Source organism: Polyodon spathula, chromosome 3 (assembly GCF_017654505.1).
Source record: "Polyodon spathula isolate WHYD16114869_AA chromosome 3, ASM1765450v1, whole genome shotgun sequence".
NCBI lineage: Eukaryota > Metazoa > Chordata > Actinopteri > Acipenseriformes > Polyodontidae > Polyodon > Polyodon spathula.
The window spans coordinates 95,481,280-95,503,096 of NC_054536.1; the positions used below are offsets into that span (position 1 = coordinate 95,481,280).

General features: G+C 38.3%; 1 protein-coding gene across 2 annotated transcripts in view; it reads right to left on the bottom strand.

The window, feature by feature from the left end:
* Positions 1-21,817, bottom strand: part of LOC121313698 (collagen alpha-1(XXII) chain-like) — a 128,124-nt gene that overhangs the window by 6,629 nt on the left and 99,678 nt on the right. For both annotated transcript variants that reach the window (XM_041246501.1, XM_041246500.1), the window contains 23 exons: positions 21,022-21,066; positions 16,418-16,495; positions 15,501-15,536; positions 14,557-14,610; positions 13,644-13,688; positions 12,842-12,889; positions 12,216-12,329; positions 11,531-11,584; positions 10,742-10,795; positions 9,559-9,612; positions 7,350-7,403; positions 7,069-7,122; positions 6,672-6,725; positions 6,351-6,404; positions 4,745-4,789; positions 4,293-4,346; positions 4,015-4,068; positions 3,215-3,268; positions 2,728-2,799; positions 2,369-2,404; positions 1,884-1,928; positions 1,277-1,456; positions 187-253 (listed from right to left, as the gene is read on the bottom strand). In XM_041246501.1, the coding sequence (XP_041102435.1) occupies positions 187-253; positions 1,277-1,456; positions 1,884-1,928; positions 2,369-2,404; positions 2,728-2,799; positions 3,215-3,268; positions 4,015-4,068; positions 4,293-4,346; positions 4,745-4,789; positions 6,351-6,404; positions 6,672-6,725; positions 7,069-7,122; positions 7,350-7,403; positions 9,559-9,612; positions 10,742-10,795; positions 11,531-11,584; positions 12,216-12,329; positions 12,842-12,889; positions 13,644-13,688; positions 14,557-14,610; positions 15,501-15,536; positions 16,418-16,495; positions 21,022-21,066 (1,405 nt within the window). The remainder of the gene's footprint in view (positions 1-186; positions 254-1,276; positions 1,457-1,883; positions 1,929-2,368; positions 2,405-2,727; positions 2,800-3,214; positions 3,269-4,014; positions 4,069-4,292; positions 4,347-4,744; positions 4,790-6,350; positions 6,405-6,671; positions 6,726-7,068; positions 7,123-7,349; positions 7,404-9,558; positions 9,613-10,741; positions 10,796-11,530; positions 11,585-12,215; positions 12,330-12,841; positions 12,890-13,643; positions 13,689-14,556; positions 14,611-15,500; positions 15,537-16,417; positions 16,496-21,021; positions 21,067-21,817) is intronic.

Here is a 21,817-nt window from a genome sequence, read left to right on the forward strand (position 1 = left end):
ACAATATAACCTAGAAGGCATTGTATCATGTTGGTTGTTCAGTGCTGGATGTTCCTCTTACAAAGGGAACTGTGTTGTTCCTATGTTATTACTAACCAGCACCTTATATACAGTACTTTACAAGCATTGCATATGTAACTCCACCGGCAATGCTGCAACTCTGTCCTATAATGAATGGTTGCTTACCATCTAACTGCTTTGCAAGCTCCTCCTGAATAAGCCTTCGCAGCTCTTCCATCGTTACAGATTCCCCCTGTAGTCAGCATACAGCACAACATTAAAGAATGTAAAGGTATACAACACAGGGAAGCTTTTAGGGTAGACCTATCTTTCCGTCTAGCAAAATGATAATACTTTGTTACAACGCAGTAATAGCACTAACCACACAATGGTAAGTCAGATCTGACTAACTACAAAGTTATTTTCGAATTGCACATGAGCATAATAAAACAGTAACTGCTATGTAACCACCAAACTACCTTAACATATTCCAACTACCTTACCATGCAAGTCATTTTGCATTATTGATTGAAATGGCAGTGTTCCTGGAGTTAGGTTATAGATGAACAGAAGTAATTGTCTTTTCACACCACGTAAAGTTCTTATCAAGCCTCAGGCGAAGAGGGTTATATGGTTGTTTTTCATTTTGATGAGTCAGACAGTGTCACAGTCAACAGCCTCAGACCCTCTCTGATAACAAGCAGTTTAATAAGCAAGTACTCCAGATAAGTGCTTTTGAAAAGGAATTTACAATAATACAAAAATAAATAAATAGCAGGAATAATACTGTAGCCTGTAACAGCAATCTAAGACCACCAGAAGTGACATGTTGCTGCTCTACTGCTTTTTAAAAATGACTTCCTGCCACTTCCTTATTGACCATTGTTGAACAGCTGTGGCCAAAAGTTTTGCATCACCTAGAATTTTAGGATTAAGACATAAATAACTACATGAACACATTTTAGATATGTTATTTAATATCAAGTAATCAATGAAACTGCCAAATGATATTGCAAAAGTCTGGAAGCCATAATAGTAGTCAGTATTTTACGTTAGATTTTGAAATGACACATTTGTCAGTTTTTCGTTAAGTATATGGAGGAAAACTACAAAGCACTGGTGTGTAATTCAATGTTAACGTAAAATGATTCAGCAGGTTTCATTCGACTTAATGAAGCAAAATTAGTTCATTCTTTAGGGTGACTGTGCAAAACCTTTGGCCAGAGCTGCAGAACGCTATCTGCTCTACACTCCTGAAAGAAGCTGCTTTACTCACCCGAGGCCCAGGAAAGCCGGGCTGACCAGGAGTACCTGGAGACCCAGGGGGGCCACTTTCTCCAGCAGGCCCCGTCATTCCTATCATCCCTGTGTGTCCTTTGTGACCCTTAACCCCAGGAGCTCCGTCTAGTCCTGTATCTCCATGTGGCCCTTTGTCTCCTTTTATGCCATCATTCCCCTGCGCAAAATGTTGTTGTTATAGATTAGAATATTGACTAGCCAGAGTGTCACTTAAACTGCTGGGCAGAGGTGTAAAGCCAGCAATACACTGCGTTTAACACTTAAAGCATTATCTACATACAGTAAAACTAACCTAGTGTATTTCAAGACGACATCCCTTCTATCTGCATTCAGCTGAGCTCCTCATCTTTGCAAGAATTGTTGCTTTTTTGTAGGATAGTTTTACTGAACTGCTGTGGGAAAGGTCAGTTGCTGAAGCTCCTGATATACTCACTCCCCAGATGATTATGTTTTATAACATCAAGCCTAATAACTGATGTATTAAGTACATTTACATTGGGCATCCTTTTTTGAACCGGCAGGTCTCATCTGAGAGTATCCTGACATCAGCAGGTCTCTTTTTTAATTGTTTTACTTCAACATACCCTTTCCCCTTTGGCTCCACGCTCTCCTGGTTTGCCTGGCAGCCCCTAGAAAATAATACCATTGTACACTGAATACAGTAATTAGATGCAAAAGTAAGCATGAGTAAAACAAACAAGCATGTTAGTAACAAACCCCCTGTATGTCCAATATCATGCACAACTGGACCCTCAAGAAGTTCATCTAGATTGCCTACTTTGCTGTACATGTCAACATGCAAGTGTGCCGTACAGGTGGAGCACCTGCTCCCCATAGCTCAGATTCTGCTGAAAGAGGACATTGTCTTAAAAGCTATTATATCTTCCATTTTTATGTTAATCCAATAAAAGGATTCAACTATGCTTTGTTTCTTCTTTGGACCAAAACGGGTAACATAGTAATTGTTTCATTCTATATACAGTATACGCAACAGCTGTGAAATATTATTTACATACACCAGGACGCTCCCCACTACACTGATTTCAATAATTAAATACTCATGACTTACATCTTGTCCTTGAGGCCCAAGCTGTCCAGGTGGTCCCTGGATGAATAGAAATAAACTAAATTACTATGACCTGTATTACTGTACAGGTACCACAAAGTCCTGGAAGTGAGAATTATATTTGTTAAGTGCATGTCTACTGAATACATTGATCACCACTACGTTTTAGTAAACCTGCACAACAGTTTGTCCTATCAACTATTGTAGGGTTATAGTACAAGTATACAGAAAAGAAAGCTGTGGGGCTACTAGCATTCATGCTCCTTCATGAGTGTGCTCCACAGATTGCAAATAACATTGATTTTATTATTTTAAAATGCCATACACATTTAAATATCTTCCTAGAGATAAAATAAACTCACTGGGGGTCCTTGTGGTCCTGAAAAGCCCGGTAATCCTGGGCTCCCCAAATCTCCTTTGTCTCCCTTAGGACCCTAATAAAAATTTAAAAAACCAATAATAATAATAATAATAATATAATAATAATAATAATAATAATAATAATAATAATAATAATAATAATAATAATAATAATAAATGCTCACATATTTGTAATAGTGGTCTTTTAGATAGAACTGCTGACTATAAGTAAAGTAGGGACAAGTATAATGCTTGCTTGGAGGAAAAACAAAGACATACAGTAGTCTATCTCAATTGTTCTCTTTTGTCAAACCTTGTTAAAAAAAGAAAACCTACAACATGGGCGGGGCTTCAACAACATTCGACACTCTTCATTAAAATGGTTTGTGATTAATAATGCAAAAGGAAATTATTTGAAATCCAAATACACATTTTGTTTTAAATAGACCCTAATGAAGTAATTCAACAAAGAAAGAAGCATTTTCTTACCAGAGCACCTGCAACGCCTGCTTTCCCTTGAGCACCAGGAAGTCCAGCTCTGCCCTGCAGAAACACAGGTTCATTGTGATAGTGTGGAGTGGCTTAGCTACTGCTTCACTCTATAGCCAGCTCCTGTGTGCTATAATATTATCACACTGCAACACTGTAAAGCATGGCATTGATATGCAGCTTAAGATAACACGCACCAGTGCAGTTTAATTCTTCAGTATTGTATGTTACAGCTTTGGCTTGCTCTATGATTTAACCTGCTCTGTTGTACACTATTTTATTATGCTCCTTGGTACTACTAACGATTTTTGGTCCCAGAATAATGGAATTCTAATGTAAATCACAACAAGAAATAAAGCTGATCCAGCCTACAGTCTGGTCGTAGGTCATTTCAGTTTGCTGCAGCTAATGATGGGAATGTGTCACAGTTTTAAACCAATTTCCTACCAAAAGAATAGAAATCTCGTCACATTTTACGATTCCTGGCTTACCGATGTTCTGTGCTTGCTAATATTGATTCTAATTGTTTTAAAATGGTTTTTTTGGACGTCCGTTTGTATGAATTGTATTGTGTTGTGTATTTTTGCTGCTATGGTGTGAGCCTCTTGGCCAGGTCGTTATTGAAAATGATGACTCCACTGATGTTAGCCTATCTTGGATTTATTTCCAATTATATAGGTAATATAAATATATATATATATATATATATATATATATATATATATATATATATATATCTATATATATATATATATATATATATATATATACTCAGTGACTCTGAAGACTCTCACTCTCACCTCCTCCCCTCTTGGCCCTTGGAGACCATGTGGACCTGGTGGACCAGGGTTACCCTAAAAAACAGAATTCATTAAAAATAATAATTATTATCATCATATTCAACATGCTCTAACTAGTCAGATACAATGCTTGTTCTCAAAGAGACATTAGACTGAGAAAGGACGTAGCCACAAGATTCTAAATTATTTACCAGTGCAACAGATAATTAGTGTGTGTCATGTCTTTTTTTTCTCCCCTCAAAATAAAAGCTGGTGTAAAATAGATGAATTCCACTCACATCTTTCCCTGGAAGCCCTGCTCGTCCCATTGCTCCCATCATGCCTGCTTCTCCCTGATTGGAAACATGGGAAAAACAAAAAATTAAAGCATTGTTTCAAGGAACTTTATGAGGTCTACAGGCAAAAAATAGCACTATAGAGGACGTTAGAACTTTATGTTGGAGATTTCTTTTTTTTAACAGAACCTTGTGAATTTCTTTGTTTCATGAAGATCGAATACAATTTACTGGCATTTTCCCTTTAAGATTACCAATTTTGATTTCAGCACACAAACTTTTGTTGGGCGTTTTAATTTAATCATATTTGTATATGTAGGAGTACAGCCAGGACTTCAATGTAACAGTTGTATCCTTGGTAAATATTTGCGTCAAGGTTAGTCCTCTGCAGGCTCCCTGCAGCCTGCTCTACTGTCGACATGTCTGTGACTGAAACAGAAATAACAAGCACTCACTCTGGAACCCGAGGGACCAGGATCCCCTCTGTGCCCCTTAAAACCCTGTGGGAAGAGAACACTTTAGTCATTCATCCTGTGGCTGGCTGTTTAGCAAATGTGTACCGCTCATCATATTATCATAGTTTTCAATTAACTGGGTCAATTGCAACAAGCTTGCAGTTAGTACGGAGCTGCGCACTAAGTTGCGAACCAGCCTGTACGGTATCTAAGGATCACCCCCAGCTGCGTACTAACTTAGTACCAATTGCAATGAAAAAAAGATTTTGAGCAAAGTTCTGGACAAGCTGATCCCCTGCTTTAGTACAGAGCTCAGAAGTACGCTCTTTATTGTAATGCGCTACCAAACAGGAACTGAAGGGGTGTCGGGGGTGGGAGTTCTTAAACCAAATTCACATGTATAATGCAATTTTCTTAAAACACCACCACAATTAATGAAGCTGTGTTAGAGGATGAACATTTATTTTTAATTCACACCCAACAAATGCATTCGTTTAAGGACCAAAGGTGTACTGTAGACTATAAAAGACGTAAATCAAGTCAGAAATTCTCATTACATTTTTGAGGTACAGCCTATAAGAGCTTAATTTCTTAGTACATCCATGTGAAGGCAGTCATGGCCAGTAGTTGTGTGCAAAATTATACAATGGAGCAAAAACTATATTTCATAGAGAGTATAAAAGATGTTATTGAAACTGTGGAGGAAGCTGAAAGAATTCCACAGCAATTCTGCAGCGCACCACGGCACAGAATACACTTGCAAGCAGATTGAATGCTGCCTTCCCTGTGGAGGAGGCTGACAGTAAAGACACTGGAATTATTTATATATATATATATATATATATATATATGATTATATATTATATATATTATATATATATATATATATATATATATAAAGGCCGGATATAATTACTTTCCAACTAATTGAATAACACATTGATGAACACATTCCCCCCCCACCACCCCCCCCCCCCCCCCCCCCCCCCCCCCACACCCCCCCCCCCCCCCCCCCCCCCCCCCCCCCAGAAGATTTCAAATCATTTTATATAATTATTGGTTATTATAGTTCAGCTTCATAAAAGCTGTCAATACGTTTTGGGATTTTTCATGTTTGTTCCAGTTAGTACAATACCACAAGTCTTTAGCCTACAGAAATTTCTGGACTAACTAAGTAATGTGTTTTAGTATCCTCTAGAGCCGTTCCGTTCGGTTTATTGCAATTGAGACACATTTTTATTACGGAGCTGCTTGGTTAGTTGCAATTGATGTAAACTTGCTATTAGCATATTGGTTTAGTACCTTCTTCGGTCCTAACCAGGGGATACGCTCCTTTCAGTTTAACAGTCCGGGCTGTTTACATTGCATTCAGTTTGGGTTTGTCATTTTTGATCTCTTTATAGCCCACTGCTTGTTGGAATGGTTCTTTTAGCCAAAGATTGGACAGTTTCTGTCTAACCCACTAACAGGTTGACTCTAGAAACAGAATAAAAAAAAAACAGCAAAGACCTTTCTATCAAAGGAGAACCAGCATCCAACAGTTTTCAATTTATCAGTTACTTTTCTTCTTCATTATGTTAGGTAGTTATTCAAATCTGGCACTTACAGGAATACCTCTTAGTCCGTCTCTGCCCGGAAGCCCTGGCTCACCCTGTTTACCCTGGAAATAACATTTAAAAAAACAAACACAGATTACCTTCCAAGGAAAGCAAACACGTAATCTGAATTGAAATATACAGTATCTGCTATCAACCACAGTTTTTGTTATATAGTAAATATAGCATTTTAAACCAACTGTCACATAAAGACTTCAGACGTATGCCGTAAAACCTTTGGTAACTGCATTACTGCCAAACCTCAACAAACTAGATGGACAATGAACAAGCAAGAGAAGAAATTCACTGTATTTAATCAGGCAGATTCCTACCGTTTCCCCAGTCTCCCCTGGTTTTCCATCTTTGCCATTCTTTCCTGTCATTCCCTTTAAAAAACAAAACATACCATACAACATAACTATAGGTTACTTGTATATAGTTATATTTATTTACAATGAAAATGCACCCTGAATGCAGCGTCTCTACATTGTTAAAAAAAGCTACTGTAAATAAACTACTACAACTTCTAAAATATCTGCTTTGCACAGCACCTCCCAGCAATTCTATCCAAAAGCAATAATCTCTGAAAAGCTCAGGTATGAAACTAGCACATCAAGAATAGACCACAATCAATCTGCTAAGATTGTCTGTAGACAGTATGGGGGGTGATGGAGCACCTCTGTTTCAATTAAACCAAAGTCTTAGAAAGCATGCATTTTCTCTACCTACCATCAGCCCAGGCAGTCCCGGTGGACCCTGTATTCCTCTGATACCGTCTTTGCCCTGTCAGACAGAACCATTCGTTATTCCATTGTTTGTCTACAGGAGACCACGGATACTGTAGGACAAGACAACCACTAGCTTATACCCTGACCTACTCAGGATCGTTTGCCATGGGGACAGATTGAGAAAGCAGCCCCTTCACTTGTACCTTTTCAGAAGGTAAGCGATGGACACATCCAAGCTACCTGAAGCAATAGGTGCAAAGATGATGTACAGAACTCCCATACCTTCTCTCCGGGGGCTCCAGGTGGACCTACAGACCCTGGGATTCCATCTAACCCCTAAGAAAAAAAGGGAAGGTCACTTTTCATTGTTTTATTTTGATATAATAATATTTTTTATAAAGCGCATTTCATAGTGGACCACCATCACAAAGCGCTTTAAAAGATATGAGACTAGAGTGTGTGAACTCTGCATAGTCACTTACAACAATGTCTCACCTGAAAGATGGAGCACGAAGGTTAAGTGACTTGCTCAGGGTCACACAGTAAGTCACTGGCTGAGCAGAGATTTAAACCAGGGACCTCTTGGATATAAGCTTGTTTCTTTACCACTGGACCACAAAGCCTCCTAAACACTCATCTTAAGATGACAGAAAACATTCTGAATTGACTCATTCAATTGGTGACCATTGCAGATACAGACAATATAACTCAGAATTGAATGGTCCTGATTTTAGGTTAATTCAGGATTCTTATATGCAAGTGTTAAAAGTACATTGATCTGTACTTACTACTGTACTTACCGCCATCAGTGTATCAAACTGTGATGTAAATCACGCAATGTATCTAACATTAACTACACAGCCTCTACTTAAAATGAGATTTGATACTGGAGTGCTTATTGTATGTGTCAAGCAAGAACATATGAAATGCTTGGAACAAGAAGGGGCAGCATGGCTCATTGAGTTTGTGTCACTTGCCAGCATGCTGTTAGCCCCAGGGTAGTAGTTACTATAATAACAAAAGCAGAACAACAAAATGAAACAGGACTGAAGCCTGCACTAATCTAATCAACAACAAAGCTTAGGTAACTGGGGATTTTTCTCGAAGGGTAACCAGTTCCGGATTTTCTACCCTTGCCGACCTCTAATATAAAGTTTGCAAAATGGCATTTGAATGATGGATATTAGTTCTGGTCAAAGGATTGTGGAGTGATGAAACAAAGAAATCAAGCTAGTTGGTCATGCTGACAGTCGTTACGTTTGGAGAAAGTCTGGTGAGGCGTACAAAGAAAAGAACACCATACTTACTGTCAAGCATGGAGGTGGTAATATCCTTATGTGGGGCGTATTTCCTCTAATGGCACAAGAATTTACATTCCAATACATGGTAAAATGGATTCCATAGCATAACAAAAGATATTGGCCAATCATCTGAAACCCTCCTCTACAAAACTTGGTTTAAAGCGCAAATTGACGTTCCAACACAACAACGATCCAAAGCACACATCAAAATCTACTTCAGAATGGTTAAAGAAGAATAAAATCAAGGTTCTGGAATGGCCTCGTCAAAGTCCCAAAAGTTTAAATCTGATTCAGAATCTTTTTTATGAGTTGAAGAAGGCTGTGCACAAGAGAAATTCTCTCCATTTGAATGAACTGGAACAATTTTACATTGAAGAATGGTGAGAAATTACTAAAGAATCATGCCAAAAGCTCATTAACAAATATTCTAATTGTTTAAATGAGGTTATTATTGCTAAAGGTGCCTCAACTAGCTATTAAATAAATTTTCCTTGTCAGGGTATGAATACTTTTGAATTAGCATTCTTTGAGTTTTGCAAACAAATTGTTTATATAAATCATTGTAGACATCTATTTCTTTTCTATTTTCCTATAATTATTTGTTTTCGAGACATTTTTAGAATTATAAATTCCCATTGGAGTATGTAAACTTTTGACTACAACTGTATCTATAGTGATGAAGTGTACCTGCGGTACCATAAAATAGGAGTTTTAGCTGGCAGCCATTTTGGAACCCACACGGGTGGTTGGGAGTCAAAATGCAGGCCGATTTCCAAACAATAGATTTTACATGGTAACAGGAGTTAGCCTTCCCTGGTTTAGATTGTAATTTAAAAGCAAATCACACTCCAATCACCGAGGTTCCCTCTGTCCTAAAACAAACACCAAAACCTAAACCAAGATCTTTGTTAGACGTGTTTTGGTTTTGTTATTTTCACAATAAAAGTTTTGACGTGATTTCATATAAATACAAGTGCCTGTCACTCTGAAAGGACTTCGTGGGATCGTTTTTAGCTACTATCTCGGGGTCCGATATGGCTTATCTCCCCTTCAGTAGTATTATATATCAATATATATAGCATATATATATATATATATATATATATATATATATATATATATATATATATATATATATATATATATATATATATATATAATTAGTTTTTTTTCATTTTGTAGATACTTACAGGTTGACCTGCTAAGCCAGCTGTGCCAGGATAGCCGGGTGCTCCTCGGAATCCCTAAAAAAATAAAAAAAAAACACCAGTGTCATTAACGAATGTAAGGTTGGCAGGGATGCAATTAAGTCCATCCCTACCACAACCACAGGTGGAATGTGGCCATTCCCTAATTAGGTAATTGAGTAGAATGGCCACATGTATATAAAGGAAGGAAAAAAAACATTTGTTTATTGGAGGAGTTTGAGAGAAAGAGTATGTGGAGAAGTTGGGAAACTGTTAGTGAACGCCAATATATTGTGTGCGTGTGTGTGTGTGTGTGTGTGTGTGTGTTTTGTTTTAAGCTTTTATTTTGGCCCCTGTGCCTTTGTTTTGTTTATTCTGCATTTTGTAAATAAACTTTAACTGCAGCCTCCTGCCTACATGTTTCTTTCCTGACGCTATCCTGCTATAGGCTATAGATTAAAAAAAAACACAACAATAAAAAACAAAAAACAAAACACAAGGCTTTACCTTTTGAAACAAAATTGCTTGGTAGATAAAAGTGTAGAACTTCAAACTACTGTACCGATGACAACAATGATTGTATTTAGGTGTATAGTACTTAGTGTAAAATGCTGTGAAAACAAGAACAGCACCTTTTGAAACAAAATGATGCACCTTGTAAGATGAAAAGATGCACCTTGTGAAATGAAATGATACATCTTGTGAAATGGCATGACACACATTTGCATGGACATATCCAGAAAAGCAAGACATATTGACTTTACTGTACATGAGCAGTTTTTATCCTGTGCTAGCAATTGGTGCTCTGGGAGCAATTAAAGCAATGTGTATAGAAGCTGAGTGTGCAGTGTGTGTCCAGGTATGTGTGTGTGTGTGTGTGTGTGTGTGTGTGTGTGTGTGTGTGTGTGTGTGTGTGTGTGTGTGTGTGTGTCTGTTGAGGTACCACAAGTCACCAGTTCCCAGGTAGATATGTGTGTGTGTGTGTGTGTGGACCATGGTAGACACACACATCAGAAGGTGAAAATGATTAATGGCTCACACTATTACAGATATATTGCAAATCAAAGATTGCACAGACAAGTTGCTTAAACTGTTCATTTAAGATGAGTGTAGACAGAAACAAGACCTGTATCATTTCCCCATTTTAATTTATCAGTGTGTTTTGTTTTTCTGGCGTTCTGTTTACCGTCTCGCCTTTTTCTCCAGCTTCACCTGCAGCCCCTTGGTCTCCTTTGCCTCCCTGTTGAGAAACACATTGTAAAAATGTTTATTGTTCTCTCGTGTGTGTTGTTTACATAGGTTTCATCAAGGGGAATGCTGCTCCAGATTATTTGCTGTGGATGAGTGGGCGGTGGGTGGGTTTGGGGGGGGGGCATGTTCTGAGTATTCTCTTCCTCGAAAATATTTTGGACACATTAATCTGACCTAAATGATAAAAACTGCATTTCAAATCAATAAAAGAAAACAACAGCACTGGTTCATTTAAAATGATATACATGTGCAACTTGAATTAGGTACACATCAACGAATGGAGTGTACATGCAATCGTATGTTGATAATGATAGGTTTCTTTCTTCTGTTTTTTATATCACCTTACAGATAAGCTTTATTTTGTGGGTTGTACAATGACGAGTCTGTGGGTTTTAATAGCAATTTGCAGGTCACTTGGGTGGTCTGCATTTAACCAGCACATTCCAGTGTACAGCTAGAATAGATACATCTTCTTTAAGATATATGGTTGGATTTTACAGGCTAATCAAATCTCTCTTTTCTGCTTTCATCTGAAGAAGAGAGGAGTTCTCATTACCTCACTTTAACTGCAATAAATGATATAATGGCACAACCCTCTCAGCATGTGTTATTAACAAACTATCCACTGCACAAGCGTGCATGACCTCTTTGACACCTCTCACTGTTTAATCTGTATGTGATCATGAAGTTCACAACACCTAACATCTATTATACAAAGACTTACCTTCATCCCGTCCATCCCACGTGGACCTATAGGACCAGGAGGCCCAGGCGGCCCCTGCCATTAGAAGAAAATGAATAGGTTAAAACATTGAGAAGGAAGCGTTTGTACTCCAGTTTGTTTAAGTACAGCACATGCATTTTAAAATTGTAAAGAGCACAGAATGGACAGTAAAGTGCATGTTTCTTTCCTATGTATATTGAACTTGAGCTTGTGAAGCAAGCAGCCCTGAAATAAAGCAAGAAGGCTCCTGAATTTTACAGTATAAATTGTTTTAATGGATGGCAACTATATAGCCACCGGCAAGGTCTCTCAAGTACTGCCGTGATTGAAGAAGAAAGGGACGTTTATATGTTCTTCAGGCAGAAGGAAGAAATAAAAGTCAACAGACCAGGCTAAAGTTACAGAAAAACTGAACGATGCTGCACTAAGACTATGAAACACAACTTAAACAGCAATGTAATTATGGTTAGAGGGGCCTGGTATTGATATAAAGTTATAGGTCTTGACTTGAATAAAATAATAATTCATCAAGTTAATAGCAGACAATAGGAATACTACAGCAATAGTTATTCTAAAATAAATCTGCATATACTTTGTTGCAAGACATGAAACTCTTGACAAGCAGTGCAATCTTGACCAGTCATTGATTGTGTCTGCTGAAAGCCAATAGAACACACATTCCTACCTGGTGCCCATTATTCCCATCTTTTCCTGGTGGACCTGTCAAACCTTGGTCACCTTTGAACCCTGGGAGACCTGGCATCCCAGGAGGTCCAGCTGGGCAATCAGTGCACACATCCTGGAAGAGAGGAGCAACATCGATCACTACAGGAAGCAGAACACAAGGTACTGCATCACACAGTGTATACTAGCTATACAGTGCATGTGTTTTATGATAATTCATTTATTGATTATTGTGCAGAGCAATCACTGAAATAAAGAACATTTTGTGTTATTCCAATTGACTGCTCTTAACATCCAATACAAACAACCAAGTATCAAACAAAACCCATACATGAAAACCCAGTTCCACTGAAAGAGTACAATAGTATGCACTAATATAAAACACACACACAAAAATAAAAAAATACATCAAAAGCACAATTGACAAAATAGTACATTATTTATAATTGATCAACTGGCTGTTAAAAATAATTTAATTGGGCTACTCAAAAGGTATGCATGGTAGAAACTTGCAAAAACAAATATTAAACGTAATAAAAGCTGCTACAAAAACAAAAATATTACAAAACAGCATTAACTGCACTGCAATATTTTTATTTTAATATAGCAACCTCATATGTTCCTTACCTTAAGAAGGATGCCAAGTTCCTTTTGAGAGATCTGAGCTACTGAACCCTGTGATACAAGAAAACTAGAAGTTATCATTGTGCACCATGAGACACAGATTCAATGACACTAGAAGTTATCATTGTGCACCACGAGACACAGATTCAATGACACTAGACGTTATCATTGTGCACCACGAGACACAGATTCAATGACACTAGACGTTATCATTGTGCACCACGAGACACAGATTCAATGACACTAGACGTTATCATTGTGCACCACGAGACACAGATTCAAGAACACTAGAAGTTATCATTGTGCACCACGAGACACAGATTCAATGACACTAGAAGTTATCATTGTGCACCATGAGACACAGATTCAAGAACACTAGAAGTTATCATTGTGCACCATGAGACACTGATTCAAGAACACTAGAAGTTATCATTGTGCACCACGAGACAGATTCAAGAACACTAGAAGGTATCATTGTGCACCACGAGACACAGATTCAATGACACTAGAAGTTATCATTGTGCACCACGAGACACAGATTCAATGACACTAGAAGTTATCATTGTGCACCATGAGACACAGATTCAAGAACACTAGAAGTTATCATTGTGCACCATGAGACACAGATTCAAGAACACTATAACATATCATTGTGTACCACTAGACACAGATTCAAGAACACTATAAGTTATCATTGTGCACCACTAGGTATAGATTTCATTAATCAAAATCCCACTCTGAATACAGAGACATGGTGCCAACATATGTAATGAAATGAAGTAAAAGAATGCAAAGTGACACATACCGGCTCCCCAGGAACTCCCCTGTCTCCTGGCCTTCCAGGTAAACCCTGTTACACAAAAGAGAAGTTCTTCAAACAGGGGTTTGTGCCGGCATTCAGGACATACTGTATCCTTGCCTTGCCCACTCCAGCTTGTTGCAAGGTGAGGTGTTGTTTCTGTATTGTGCTTCTATTTGATATGCTGCTCTGCTTAGTCTGTGTATTTCCTTTAACTCAATGTACAGACAAGCCTGTAGAAGGTTACTGATAAGGGCACATCCCTTATTAAAAATATATTCAACATATATCTTGTTGCATGGTGAGGTGTTGTTTTTCTATTATTTTATTTGATATGCTGCCCTGCTTGATAATATTTTATTTGATATGCTATATTGTCTGGGTCTTCTGTACCAATGTCTGAGTCTGGTAATCTCTTTAGTAATAAATGTGTGTGTGTGTGTGTGTGTGTGTGTGTGTGTGTGTGTGTGTGTGTGTGTGTGTGTGTGTGTGTGTGTGTGCATGCACATGTCAAATGCATGGATTGGGAGTATCTTTATCATATATATATTAGAAGTGGCCAAGAGAGAGAAGATACAAGAAGATACCAAGCTGTGCTGGAGAACAGTTACAAATAGAACAAATTGTTGAAGAATGATGCAACCATGGGTTAGGTATACAAATGCTTGTTTAGAGTGCTTTTGTTAGACCAGAGGATGAAGAGATGACTGCTGCACTGCATTTGCTGTTATGTAAGTCTAATAAAGTATCAGTATTAAACTGATTGTAGTACTGAGTGTATCACTCAGGGTTAATCCGCACAGTAAGACTCATACCAGCAAGCTAGTTAACAACCTCAAGGTATATTACTAGGATAAATAAAGGAATGGCATGTTGAGATGCTGCTGTATATATTAATTGCTTCATGGTTTGTACTTACATTATGTCCAGGCGGACCCTGGGGTCCAGCTACTCCAGGTACACCTCTTGGGCCCTGAAAGGAACAAGTGCAGTCTCTACAGTTAGTGTTAAAATCCTTGCACAGAGAAGAGTGTGTACAGCTAGTGTTAAAATCATTGCACAGAGAAGAGTGTGTACAGCTAGTGTTAAAATCCTTGCACAGTGAAGAGTCTGTACAGCTAGTGTTAAAATCCTTAAACTTGCATGATGTTCTTTCTTGGGGTGATCACTGAAAGTTTAAGTACATAGAGCTAACTAAACAATCCTAGTACATGTTACCTAATATACATTGCCATACTATCTTAGAGCTTACATTTTTCTATACAAAAGATGCACACATTATGGTAAAGGTATGATTTTATTGTTATGTTTTTTAAACCCAACACCTCCTAACAAAAACAATGTCATTTTGATTCTTGCACCCTTACATGCATAGACGTTATCTTTTGGGCACCCACAGCTGCACAACGAATATTTAAATTTTATTAGCATATTTTCTCTTAATAAATATAACAGACTGTGTCACTGAAAACGCAAATTGCGGTGTGTTTGTGCTGCAACTGGCCCATCATAGCACATCTACCCCATAATGTGTGCACCTCTTTAAAAGAAAAATATAAGATCCACTAAATAGTATCTTCTAAACTGATAGTTATCAAGTACATATTAGGTGAGATTTACTATAATCGCTCTGTGTACAGTACTTTAATGTTACTACCTAAATATTGATATTATTTGACACATTTTGATGAACAAAGATTGATACCAGAATGTAATGCATTTCTATAGTGGTCTTATAACATGCAGGTGTTAGTTTGCAATATACAATATAATTCAGGTTGGAGCTTTGTTTAATTGAGGCTGGGTATACGGTATACATCCTTATTCATATTTCATAAACTAACTTGACATCAGATTGCTTACCTGGGGTCCTTTTTCTCCTGCAGTTCCTGGTGATCCCTAAAACAATATAATATATTATATTAGTTTATTATTATTATTATTATTATTATTATTATTATTATTATTATTATTATTATTATTATTATTAATAAATACAAATACTACACATATTTAGGCTATTAAACATTATTGGGCTATGGAGCCCCATAATCGATTTTGTTTTGGTTGGGTTGAAAGTTAAAGCAAGTGTTTGCTTCAGTGCTTATCAAAATCAAGGGGTGCCATGGCACATATACTGGCTCTGAAGTGCATTGACGATAGTAAACGCATGACTGACTATAGTGCATTGATGATAGTAAACCCATGACTGGCTCTGCAGTGCATTGACGAAAGTAAACCCATGACTGTCTCTATAGTGCATTGATGATAGTAAACCCATGACTGGCTCTGCAGTGCATTGACGATAGTAAACCCATGACTGGCTCTGCAGTGCATTGACGATAGTAAACCCATGACTGTCTCTGCAGTGCATTGACGATAGTAAACCCATGACTGTCTCTGCAGTGCATTGACGATAGTAAACCCATGACTGTCTCTGCAGTGCATTGACGATAGTAAACCCATGACTGGCTCTGCAGTGCACTGACAATAGTAAACCCATGACTGTCTCTGCAGTGCATTGATGATAGTAAACCCATGACTGTCTCTGCAGTGCATTGACGATAGTAAACCCATGACTGGCTCTTCAGTGCATTGACGATAGTAGACCCATGACTGGCTCTGCAGTGAATTGACAATAGTGCCCCACCTGATTCAAAATAGCTTTCTAAATGAAATATAGAACAAGGAAAGTTTTTATGCAAGAATGTTTTTTGACAAATGCACACCTTGATAAGCTAATGAAGGCAAAAGTATCAAGGAGATTATAGAGTTCTTACCTGTTGCCCAGGTAACCCAGTCCCAGGTGGACCTCTATCTCCAGGAAGTCCACGCATCCCAGGTGGTCCAGAATCCCCCTAAAGGAGAGTTACACTTAATTCTATTAAAATTACAACACTTTTATCCTATGGTACCCTAGTGATACACACTCAAAGTTTAGAACCAGAAAGGAGAAATTGCATCTTGAATTGCTTTAATCAGAAAACAGAGGACATTGGGGAAACACAGCAGCAGCTCAAAGTCAAACAGCCGCGTGTGTTTTTCTGATAACAAACAAGCTGAAACTCGGAGCAGCTGATTCAAATTCAGCGTCGTTTTGAGACACGGGCGAGGGGAGGAGCCGACAGCACAGCAGAACAACGCAGTTAAACGAGGCAGTCTTCCCAGCGACAGCGAGTGGGAGAAGTACAGGCGTGGAAAAGTACAGAGCAGTTTCGAAGCAGTTTGAAAGCAGGTTGACGGCTGCAGAAGAAACTAAACTTCAAAAAAAAAAAACCTCAACATGGTCTTCAAGCCTGTAATCTGTGACACCTGCTTGATGTGGGAAATCCGAGAAAACCCAGCGGAGCTAAACCAAGTGTGCGTAAAGTGCCGCGCGATCCAGGATTTGCATAAACTAGTAAGTATGCTAGAAATGGAGCTGGAAGAAGTGAGACAGCAACAGGATCTTGAGGAACTGGCACACCCACAATTCATGGAAGTCTGCATCACCCCTAACAGACTGAAAGCCACCAGGGAGATAGAAGGTCAGAACAGCTGGGTTCAGGTAGGCAGAAGCAGGGAAAAAAAGAAACTTCGTCAAACACAACCACCAGAAATCAAAACAACCAACAGATTTGAGTCACTTCAGAATTTTGATGAGCAGAACCAACAACAAGAGAATGAAAGGAACAACATCCAGGACCCTATTGACAGTGGTGACCAGACAGCAAAAAGAAGGGAGGTCATGATTGTTGGGGACTCCATATTGAGAAACACAGCAAGTTCAGTTCGCAGTTTGGACCCCCTTACTACAACAGTGTGCTGCCTTCCGGGAGCCTCGGTCAAGCACATCACTGAAAACGTGGACAGGCTCCTAGAACGAACAGGAGACGACCCGGTAGTAGTCGTCCACATTGGTACAAACAACATTGGAAGAGACAGACCAAAATCCCTGCAAAACAAATTCAGAGAGCTAGGAAGGAAATTAAAAGAGAAAACCAAAACTGTGGTATTTTCTGGTATACTACCGGCACCTTGCAAAGGACCATATGGACAGCTGGAAATAATTAATCAAAACAAATGGCTGAAGACGTGGTGCACACGGGAAGGCTTCACCTATCTTGATCATTGGACCACATTCTACAACGAGGACTATCTGTATAGACGGGATGGACTGCATTTAAATAACAAGGGAACTAGTCTACTTGGAGAAAAGATCCTCGAGCAGGTTCGGAAGCATTTAAACTAGAAAGGAAGGGGGGAGAAATCAACAAAAAAACAGAAGGGAGACCGCATCAAAACAAGAACAACAACTCAGGTAAGACAACCATTAAATGTATTTATCTAAATGCTAGAAGTATCAGAAACAAAATTCTAGAACTTGAAGCTACTGCACTAACAGGTAACTATGATGTGATAGGTGTTACAGAAACTTGGTTGTCTGAGAGTGATGGGGACGAATATAATATTTGTGGGTATACACTGTATAGGAAAGACAGGCAGGACAGAAGAGGAGGAGGGGTAGTGCTATACATAAGAAACAGTCTTGAAGCCCAGGTGTTAAACCTGGACAAAGAAAATAAAACCGAATCAATATGGGTCAGAATAACAGACAAAAATTCAAAAGGCATAATAATAGGAGCATGCTATAGACCGCCAGATTCAGACGGTGAGCACAATAATCTGTTATACAATGACATTAGAAATGTGTGTAGCAAAGGAGAAGCCATACTAATGGGGGATTTCAACTTCCCCCATATAAAATGGGAAAACCCGGTGGGTAGCGCGAAGGATGAAATAGAAATGGTGGAAATGACAAATGACTGCTTCCTAACACAATTTGTGAAGGCACCCACTAGAGGGGAGGCATGCCTTGATTTAGTCTTTTCAAATAACGAAGATAGAATAACTAAAACAGAGGTCAGAGAACCACTGGCAAACTCAGACCACAACATGGTCTCATTTGAAGTGTTTTTTAAATCCCCAAAAGTAAAGACTAAAGTTAAGGTTTACAATTTTAGAAAAGCAAACTATGAAGGTATGAAACAGAGACTAACAGAAGTAGATTGGAGTAAAATAGAGAAAACACCCACAGAAGAAGGATGGTTGTTCTTCAAAAATGTAGTACTAGAGGCGCAAAACAATTACATCCCTAAAGTAGACAAATCTAAATGTAAAACTAAATTGCCAAAATGGTTTAATAGATCAATTAAAAAAAAAAAATTCAGCGAAAAAAGGCACTTTACAGAGCATTAAAAAAGGACCAAAAAGAAAGTACGCAGAAAGAGTACACGGAACTGCAAACGCAAGTCAAAAAGGAAGTTAGAAAGGCCAAGAGAGAAATAGAAATGAACATTGCTAAGGGAGCTAAAACCAATTCCAAAATGTTTTTCCAATATTACAACAGCAAGAGAACATTCAAAGAGGAGATTAAATGTTTAAGAGATACAAATGGCAAAATCGTAGAGGAAGAAAAAAAAATAGCAAATATGTTAAATGATTACTTTTCACAAGTTTTTACAAAGGAAGATACTGAAAACATGCCCCACATGTCATCCAGTTCCTATCCAGTTTTAAATAACTTTAGCATAACTGAGGCAGAAGTGTTAAAGGGACTAGGAGCTCTTAAAATAAACAAATCCCCTGGGCCGGATGAGATCCTCCCAGTAGTACTCAAAGAAATGAAAGAAGTCATTTACAAACCGCTAACCAAGATCATGCAGCAGTCTCTTGACACAGGGGTGGTACCGACAGACTGGAAAATTGCAAACGTAATACCGATCCACAAAAAGGGAAACAAAACTGAACCAGGTAACTACAGACCAGTAAGCCTGACTTCTATTATATGCAAACTTATGGAAACTATAATAAGATCCAAAATGGAAAATTACCTATATGGTAACAGGGTACTGGGAGACAGTCAACATGGTTTTAGAAAAGGGAGATCGTGTCTAACTAACTTGCTTGATTTTTTTGAGGATGCAACATCGATAATGGATAATTGCAAAGCATATGACATGGTTTATTTAGATTTCCAGAAAGCTTTTGACAAAGTCCCGCACAAAAGATTAATTCTCAAACTGAACGCAGTTGGGATTCAAGGAAACACATGTACATGGATTAGGGAGTGGTTAACATGTAGAAAACAGAAAGTACTGATTAGAGGAAAAACCTCAGAATGGAGTGTGGTAACCAGCGGTGTACCACAGGGATCAGTATTAGGTCCTCTGCTATTCCTAATCTACATTAATGATTTAGATTCTGGTATAGTAAGCAAACTTGTTAAATTTGCAGACGACACAAAAGTAGGAGGAGTGGCAAACACTGTTGCAGCAGCAAAGGTCATTCAAAATGATCTAGACAAGATTCAGAACTGGGCAGACACATGGCAAATGACATTTAATAGAGAAAAGTGTAAGGTACTGCACGCAGGAAATAAAAATGTACATTATAAATATCATATGGGAGATATTGAAATTGGAGAAGGAATCTATGAAAAAGACCTAGGAGTTTTTGTTGACTCAGAAATGTCTTCATCTAGGCAATGTGGGGAAGCTATAAAAAAGGCTAACAAGATGCTCGGATACATTGTGAAAAGTGTTGAATTTATGAAGGGAAGTAATGTTAAAACTGTACAATGCACTAGTAAGACCTCATCTTGAATATTGTGTGCAGTTCTGGTCACCTCGCTATAAAAAAGATATTGCTGCTCTAGAAAGAGTGCAAAGAAGAGCGACCAGAATTATTCCGGGCTTAAAAGGCATGTCATATGCAGACAGGCTAAAAGAATTGAATCTGTTCAGTCTTGAACAAAGAAGACTACGTGGCGACCTAATTCAAGCATTCAAAATTCTAAAAGGTATTGACAGTGTCGACCCAAGGGACTTTTTCAGCCTGAAAAAAGAAACAAGGACCAGGGGTCACAAATGGAGTTTAGACAAAGGGGCATTCAGAACAGAAAATAGGAGGCACTTTTTTACACAGAGAATTGTGAGGGTCTGGAATCAACTCCCCAGTAATGTTGTTGAAGCTGACACCCTGGGATCCTTCAAGAAGCTGCTTGATGAGATTTTGGGATCAATAAGCTACTAACAACCAAACGAGCAAGATGGGCCGAATGGCCTCCTCTCGTTTGTAAACTTTCTTATGTTCTTATGTTAGTTCTTTTTTTTGTTTTCCACACATTTTGAAAAACGGTCGTGTTTGGAGTAAAAAGATTAAAAGAGTCAACAAAAACAATTTCGCACGAAAAAAAAGTTTGGTAGTAAAAATACCCTTGCTTTTTTTTTTAGTATTTTTATCTTTCGATATAATAAAAGATAAGTGAAAAAATCGAAATATAAATGCCTTCCAGATAGTAATAATTTAGGAGTCTTACTTTTGCAGGTTTTAATTGGCTTACCTTCGGCCCCTGGGGTCCAGCCAATCCATGTGTTCCAGGCTCTCCCTGTTATTCCAAAAAGCATCAAAGAATAAACACCTGTTCTGCAGACACAGCATGCACCCTCCTAATAAACTGAGACCTTAAAGATTATCTGTACCAAAATAACAAATAACATTTTTACAGTGGAAACTATTTCAGAGTGAAAATTGAATACATTAGTAACTCAAACTAATGCCTTGTGCAGACACATGAAAACCACACAATGAACCTGCAACCCCCTTCACAGTACACTGTATCTAGGAAATGTACAGTACGAGCATGGGAAGTGGTATAGTGATGTCTTACTGGCTTTTCTTTAGATGGAAGGGCACATTACCAAGTGCATCTGACCAGCCCCTCAGAATGACATGCACATCTTTGGTTTTCATTCCTCAATCACTTATTGAATTATTTTCTTAACTGGTCAACACTAACATTTTTCCAGGTCTTTAGCCATTGATGATTTAAAGATACACAAAAAAACCTGCAGGATTGTGGCTCTTCAGGACCAAGGTTGGCCACTCCTGCTAGAGGATTCAAACAGAGCATTCATACCCAACATTAATTAAAACCCTACCCTGACTCAAGTAACTTAAGATGGGTAAATACAAAGCCACGTGTGGCTTGAAACTTGGTTTCAGGAGTCTAGGTTTCAGGCCATATCATGGCACACCAAGGGGGACTTTGATACAGTAAAGTTGCCTTAAACTAGATCTTCCAGTCTCCAGGAACCAGGTTGCAAGCCAATGTACCTGAAAAAAGTGGCTTTGTGTTC